Here is a 6,694-nt window from a genome sequence, read left to right on the forward strand (position 1 = left end):
CTGCCTGCGCTCAGGGCAATGCAGGCAGGGCTGCCCTCACCCCAGGCAAAGGGGCTGCACCAGCCCCAGGCCGCGTGGCATTGAAATAAAGCCTTGGAACTGGCAGAGCCGTGCCGTGGGGCTTCCAAGCTTTATTAGGGAACAGCGGAGGGACAAGGGGGGATGCAGGGGGTCTGGCGGTGGCTGCTTGCGGCAGAGCTGCAGCATCGGAGACAAGACTGGGGCTGGCAGGTGCCCCCCACTTCGTCTCGCCTCTTCATGGACGCTCACGCCGCGGGTGCCAGTCCTGGCTTGGCTGTGGGAAGAGCGCGGTTGATGTGTGGTCCCTGTCCCATCCCATCCCATCCCCCTCCTGTTCTTGTCCCATCCTCGTCCCCATCCCATCCGCATCTCCGCTCACCCGGCCGCCTCTATGCCAAGCTGCTCTTCAGGGCTTCCACCACGGCCTCCGGCTGGGGGAACTTCAGCTTGCGGGGGGGCCCCTTCCCAATGCCGCTCCACAGCTCCACGACTGGGGAGGACCAGGGGGGACGGGTCAGGGGGGACGGGGAGCCCCCTGCGCCACCCCCCCCGGCCCCGGCACTCACCACTGCCATCCTCCTTCACCAGGGACACCTCGAAGCTGTTCCTGCGCGGCTGCCGGGGGTTGATGTCCACGGCGAGGTGGGCCACGGCCCCGCGCAGGGCCTCGCTCACCGCCGCCGCGTTGCGCCCGAACACCCGTCAGCTCTTGCTGGGGGGACAGCGGGGGTCAGCACCCGCGGGGGCGCACCCCAAGGACCCCCCCTTTGGCCCCCGGGCCGGCTCACCAGTGCTCGATGACGATGCGGGGGCCGGTGCCCCCCGGGCTGTCCTCGCCCTGGGCGCGCGTCCGCTTCTGCGGGGCACCCGCCTGCTCCGGTGCTTCGGCCGCCGCCGGCTGCTGGGCCCCGCGCTTCCTCCCGCGGGGAGCCATCCTGGGGAGAGCCGCCGGGGCGGTGGGGGCCTGGGCAACGCGGCGGGGGCTGCCGCGGGGTCCCGGGGCGGGGGGCGGGCAGGGGTCCTGCCACGGGGTGGGACCCCAGGGACCCCGCTGCTGGCGGGGGAAGAAGGGTCCCCACAGGGATCCTGCGCTGGGAGGGGGTCAGGAGCGGCGGGGACCCACCGTGGGGGGCTGGGGGGCGTCCCCACTGGGATCCTGCCATGCGGGGCGGGAAGGGGGGCCCGGGGATGCCGCCGCCGTGCGTGGGTGGGCGGGGGGGGCCCGGGGATGCCGCCGCGGGGAGAGGGCGAGGTCAGGGGCCGGTACGCGGCGGGAAGGGGGACCCAGGCCCCGCTGCGAGGGGCCGAGCCCGGGGGCCCGGAGCGGCCGCGCCGCCTCCTACCTGCTGCGCCGCGCCGACCGCGTGACCGGACCGCGGGGCGCCGCGCCGGCCTCCGCCACTCGGGCGAGTTCCGGGGGGGAGGGCGGGACGCCGGAAGGGGGAGGTCGGGGCTGAACGGCGCCCCGGAGCCCGCGGGCCGGGGGACCGGGCCGCTCCCCCTCCTCCCCACGCACGCCTCCGTGGGCCACCCTCGCCCTTCCCGGGTCAGCGGTGGCGGGGCGGCCCGGGCCGCGGTAACATTCCGGACCCCCCCCCCCCAGCAGGCTCAGTGGTTCCGCCCGCACGCCCACCACCCCCCTTCCCCGCCGTGCAGCAAGCGCCGCAGCGCCAGCCAATCACAGCGCGGCGCCTTCGCCAGGGCCCCGCCCCCGGCGGCAAAGCCCCGCCCCCCCGGCGGTCCCGGGGCGCCCCCGGCCCCACACCGCCGGCCCAGGACACGGACACGGACACGGACACGGACCGTTTATTGTCAGCGATGAGGATGAGCGTTAACCGAGGGCGGGGGCTGCCCTACTGCCCTGCCCGCAGCAGGGTCCTGCCCGCACAGGGCCACCCCTCGCCCAGGGCTCGGCCGGGATCTCCCCCACAGCAAGTGGCCCCGGGCCGGGGAGGCAGGCAGGCCCCGTGGGGCCGGTGCCACCAGAGCGACGGTGATGCGGTGATGGGTGACAGCACGGGGCAGCGTCTACTTGTCCTTCTTGCTCTCCCCGTCAGGGTGCCCAGGGCCTGCCTGCACTGCGGGGGGCTCCTCAGGTCCCTCCTCCCGTGGCTTCGACTGTTTCTTGGCCTTCTGGTAGAGCTCGTTGAGGTTGAACTCACGGATCACGTTCTCCTGCGGCCGAGAGGCAGCGTCGGCACCCCCGGGGATGCCGTGGCCCCCTCCCCTGGGCACAGGCTGGCTGCCGAGCCCCATCCTGCCTCAGAGGCGGGGGAGGCAGGGGGCTGGAACATCCCACCCACCTCAGAGAATGTCCAGGACACAGCCCGGCCCTTCTTGTCGATCTGCGGCCGGCGCATGGTCTCTGTCCCACCCTGGAAGAGGATGAGGGTGGGCAGCTGCTTGGTGAGGGGTGAGGTGCTGACCTTGTACCTGTGGCAGGTGGGGGAGAGGCCAAGAGTGAGCCCCGGGCAGCTGGAGGGGGGCTGGGGACCCTGTCCCGCCACAGGCCCTGCTGCCCAGGCCGTCTCCCCCCAGACCTGGTGCTGACGTCCGTGTACCGGCCGACGTCCACCTTCCCGAAGTGCAGCCCTGAGCAGTTGTACCTGGAGAGGACAGGGACGCAGGGCCGTGAGTGTCGTGGGTGACAGCAGGGCTGGGAGCAAGCCCTGGCCTTGTCCCCGCGACTCGCCAAGGCCCCCGGCAGGCGCCACTCACTTGAGAGAGAGGTCGGCGAAGATGGGGGCGAAGGACTGGCACTCGCTGGACCAGTTGGCGAAGAACTCGACGATCCAGGTCACCCGCTTGTCCCGGTCCAGCTCCTCCTGCCGCAGGGGCGCAGGGCTCAGCAGGGGCTGGCAGGCAGAGCCCCCCCGGCACCCCCCAGGGAGGGGATACTCACATCTATGGTCTTGTCGCTGAAATACTTGATGTACTCGGGGCCCATGTAGAGGGGGGGCTTGCAGGTCATCAGGAACACTGCAATGACAGCGCCCTGAGCCCCCCCAGCACCCTGAAGGGCCAGGCTGGGTTTGGGAGGAGGCTCCTCCTTCCCCAGAGCAGCCCAAGAGAACCCTGGCAGAGCAAGCAGAGCGAGCCCCAGGGCAGGCAGGCACTTCCTGAGCCCCCCACTGCTGCCCCCAGAGCCCACGGAGACTCCCTACACCTGCAGCCTCCTCCAGCAATGAAGGCCAACCCCACTGTGAGAGGGAGCCCTGGCCTTTCCGGCCGGGTGGCGCAGAGGACAGGTAGGGACAGCAGGTGCCGAGGGCAGGCCAAGCCGTGCCAAGGGGACACCGCTGCTGCCCCCAGCGCTGTGGGCTCCCCCCGAGCAGGTCTCACCGATGCAGAGCGTGAGGTAGAGCAGGCCCATGCGGATGTCGAGGCGGAAGAAGAGGATGGCATTCGCCACTTTGCTGAACATGAAGATGTTCCCGATGTGCTGCTCCACGGTGACTGGGGAAGGGAGAGAGATAGAAGACGAGGCCAGATCCCCCCAGAAGACCAGGGGAGATCCTGAGGGAGGGCCAGATCTGGTCCTCTGGATCCCAACCCGTCCAGCTCCTTGGGGAAGGCCCCATAAGCAGCCCCACAGCCTCCTGTGCCCACCCCCACAGCACAGGCCCCAACTCACTGGAGCGTCGGTTCTTCATCATCACGATGGCACTGAGGAACATGAGGATCTCCACCTCCCGCTGGGACAGGAAAGACGGTGTGAGCAGGCGGCACCCACGGGGCCCTGCAGCCACCCAGCGCTGCCAGGCCGCAGAGCCTGGGAGTGGCCACAGTGCCGGCTGCAGCCATACCGCCCTCCCGCAGTCAGGCTGCTCCTGGCCCAGCCTGGCACCGGGACGAGCGGCCGTGCCAGGCCCTGCTGGCCCCAAGTCCCTGCCAGTTCCCTGCCCCCTTCTGCAGCTCCTTTCCCTTCCAATTCCTGAGAGGGAGACAGCAAGAAGAGGGGGCTGCCCCGGCAACGATGGGCACGGCCTCCCACCCCCGCCGGTGCCTGGGGAGCCCCTCAGCGGCGGGATAGCAGCGGCAGAGCAATGCCAAGGCTGCCGGGCTCCCCCCTCCCTCAGCTGGGCAGGGGACGCAGGCCCAGAGGGGGCCGGGGGGCAGAGCCGGGGGGCCAGGGCCGGCAGGCTGTGGGGGCAGGAGGGGAGCCAGGCCCGGAGAGCGCAGGCCAAGAGGAGGGCGAGGCCCGGGGGGCGCGGCAGTAGGCCGGGGCCAGGCCTGGGACCGTGCCGGGCAGCGGCAGACCGGGCCGCCTCACCCAGTCGAAGTCGCAGGGGTTGCCGTCCTCCCGCTGAGAGGGCAGCCCTTGGCAGAGCGGCGGGACCTTGCGGACGAGCAGGAAGGCGGTGGCGAGCAGGGCGGAGAGCGGGTAGTAGGGCCGCGCCAGCCAGCGGCACAGCCCCGGCACCGAGTACAGCAGCGCCAGCAGCGGCGCCAACACCGCCATCTTCACCGCCGCTCTCCGGGCCGCCGGCCGCCCCGCGCCTATTGGGCCGCCTGCCTGCTCGTCTGCGGGAGGCGGGACTTCTTCCCCGCTGGCCAATCGCGAGCGGCGCTGTCAAGCCTTTGCCGTACTGCGGCGGACCAATGAGGCGGGGAAAAAGAGAAGCAGCCAATCAGAAGGCTGGGATCGAGTCTCCCTTAGCAACAGGGGCAGCGGGCGGGGCCTGGGCGGCGCTCGGCCAATCGCGGCGGGGCGGGGCGGCGGGCCGGCCCCGCGCGGGGCACGCCGGGAAGATGGAGAATTTCTCGGCGCTGTTCGGCGGGGCCGAGCCCCCGCCCACCGCCGCCGCCGCCGCCGCCGCCCTGGGCTTCGGGCCCGCCAAGGCGCCGGGCGCCGGGGCCGCGCCGCCCCCCGCCGCTGCCGCGCCGCCGCCGGGCGAGGACGCGGCCCGCAAGGCCGCCTCCGGCCCCTTCTACCTGCTGCGGGAGCTGCCAGGTGCGGGGCGGGGCCGCGGGGCGGGGGGCGGGCGCCGCGCTCGGCCAATCGGCGCGGCGGAGCGGGGGCGCGGCGGTAACTGGCGGCGCGACGGGCCAATGAGGGGAGAGGGTGGTGGGCGGGGAGGCGCGAATTGACAGCGCGGCAGGCCAATAGGCGTGCAGGGGGCGGGGCCAAGCACTCGCTGTGGTGTGGGGAAATGGGGCCTTGGCGGGGCCGGGCCGGGGAGCGGGGGGATCCCCGGTGCGGGGGGGCGAGCGAGGCCGGGGGGTCCCGGTGCTGGGGTGGGGAAGGGGGTCGGGACTGGGGGTTCGCCGGGGTGGGGAGCAGGGCCGGGGGGTCGCTGATGGCGGGGCAGGGAAGGCGGGCGGGGCTGGGGGCCCGGCTGGGCCGCAGCACCACCCCATCCCCTCCCCGCGGCCGGCGGCCGGCGCAGGCACCACGGAGCTGACGGGCAGCACCAACCTGATCACGCACTACAACCTGGAGCACGCCTACAACAAGTTCTGCGGCAAGAAGGTGAAGGAGAAGCTCAGCAACTTCCTCCCCGACTTGCCCGGCATGATCGACCTGCCCGGCTCCCACGACAACAGCAGCCTGCGCTCCCTCATCGAGAAACCCCCCATCTGCGGCAGCTCCTTCACCCCCCTCACCGGCACCATGCTGACGGGCTTCCGCCTCCACGCCGGCCCGGTGAGCCCGGCACTGAGACCTGGGTGGGGGGCAGCCGTGGGACGAGAGGTGCCCGGCCCAGCCTGACCAGCCTGGTCTCCTCTCCCCAGCTGCCTGAGCAGTGCCGGCTGATGCACATCCAACCGCCCAAGAAGAAGAACAAGCACAAGCACAAGCAGAGTCGCACCCAGGACCCTGTCCCCCCAGGTAAGGGGCTGCGCCTCGCTGCTGCAGCTGCCCCCTCTTCCATCCAGCCCCGGGGGATGCCCAGCTCATCCAGTGCTCTCGTTTCTCCAGAAACCCCCTCAGACTCCGACCACAAGAAGAAAAAGAAGAAAAAAGAGGAGGATCCAGAACGGAAGAGGAAGAAGAAAGAGAAGAAGAAAAAGAAGGTGGGTGGCGAGAGCCGGGGTCTGATTTTTTCAGCCTGTGCCCACCCTAGGGGCTGTCTGGCAGTGAGCTTGGCCCAGGCAGCAGCCGGGCCCGGAGCCAGCGAGCAGCCGTTCCCCGGGGGTGCTGCTGTTGAGCAGGCGCCTCATGGGATACGTGTCTGTCCTTCCTCTGCAGAACCGGCACAGCCCGGAGCACCCAGGGGTGGGCAGCTCCCAGGCCAGCAGCAGCAGCAGCTTGCGGTGAGGCTGTGCCAGCACCACGCCAGGGATCCCCCAGCCAGCAGGAACGGCCCTGACTGACCTAGGAGGGACTCCTCCCTCCTGCAGCGCTTGGCAGGGGGGCTCGGGCTGGCCTGTCCCCCCCCCCCCCCCCCAGCAGAGAGGACACCCCCACAGCCCCCCAGCTTGTGTCGTGCAGCCAGCCGGGACCAGGGGACACGGACTCTGCTGCCACTGGGGTTGCCGACCTCGACCTTTTATACCAAAACAACCCGGTGCATCGGGGTCTCTCTTTTTTAGTCACCTTTTAATTAAAGTCTCTGCTCTGAGGGGGTCTGGTGGCAGTGGCTGCTGCAACCCTTGGCCCTCACGGCGAGGTGAGAAGCTGAGACCAGGGGAGCCCATGGAGGGACCGGAGGATCACGGCTGAGCTCCC

General features: G+C 71.3%; 3 protein-coding genes across 3 annotated transcripts; 1 reads left to right on the plus strand and 2 right to left on the minus strand.

Annotated features, from left to right (window-relative positions):
- Positions 1-410: 410 nt before the first annotated feature.
- SELENOH (selenoprotein H) lies at positions 411-955 on the minus strand. Its single transcript, XM_075712375.1, has 3 exons — positions 810-955; positions 588-733; positions 411-511 (listed from the first exon to the last, which is right to left on the minus strand). Exons 1-3 carry the CDS (start codon positions 953-955, stop codon positions 411-413), a joined length of 393 nt encoding a protein of 130 aa, XP_075568490.1.
- A 1,204-nt stretch (positions 956-2,159) lies between these two features.
- TMX2 (thioredoxin related transmembrane protein 2) lies at positions 2,160-4,483 on the minus strand. Its single transcript, XM_075712374.1, has 8 exons — positions 4,295-4,483; positions 3,656-3,716; positions 3,364-3,477; positions 2,924-3,000; positions 2,740-2,846; positions 2,573-2,627; positions 2,325-2,454; positions 2,160-2,196 (listed from the first exon to the last, which is right to left on the minus strand). The coding sequence occupies exons 1-7, from the start codon at positions 4,481-4,483 to the stop codon at positions 2,326-2,328; spliced, it is 732 nt and encodes a 243-aa protein (XP_075568489.1). The 3' UTR covers positions 2,160-2,196; position 2,325.
- A 290-nt stretch (positions 4,484-4,773) lies between these two features.
- On the plus strand, positions 4,774-6,283 carry MED19 (mediator complex subunit 19). The gene is made up of 5 exons (XM_075712926.1): positions 4,774-4,975; positions 5,412-5,668; positions 5,758-5,854; positions 5,945-6,039; positions 6,215-6,283. Exons 1-5 carry the CDS (start codon positions 4,774-4,776, stop codon positions 6,281-6,283), a joined length of 720 nt encoding a protein of 239 aa, XP_075569041.1.
- Positions 6,284-6,694: the final 411 nt, after the last annotated feature.

This window comes from Pelecanus crispus, chromosome 6 (assembly GCF_030463565.1).
Source record: "Pelecanus crispus isolate bPelCri1 chromosome 6, bPelCri1.pri, whole genome shotgun sequence".
In the NCBI taxonomy this organism is placed as follows: domain Eukaryota; kingdom Metazoa; phylum Chordata; class Aves; order Pelecaniformes; family Pelecanidae; genus Pelecanus; species Pelecanus crispus.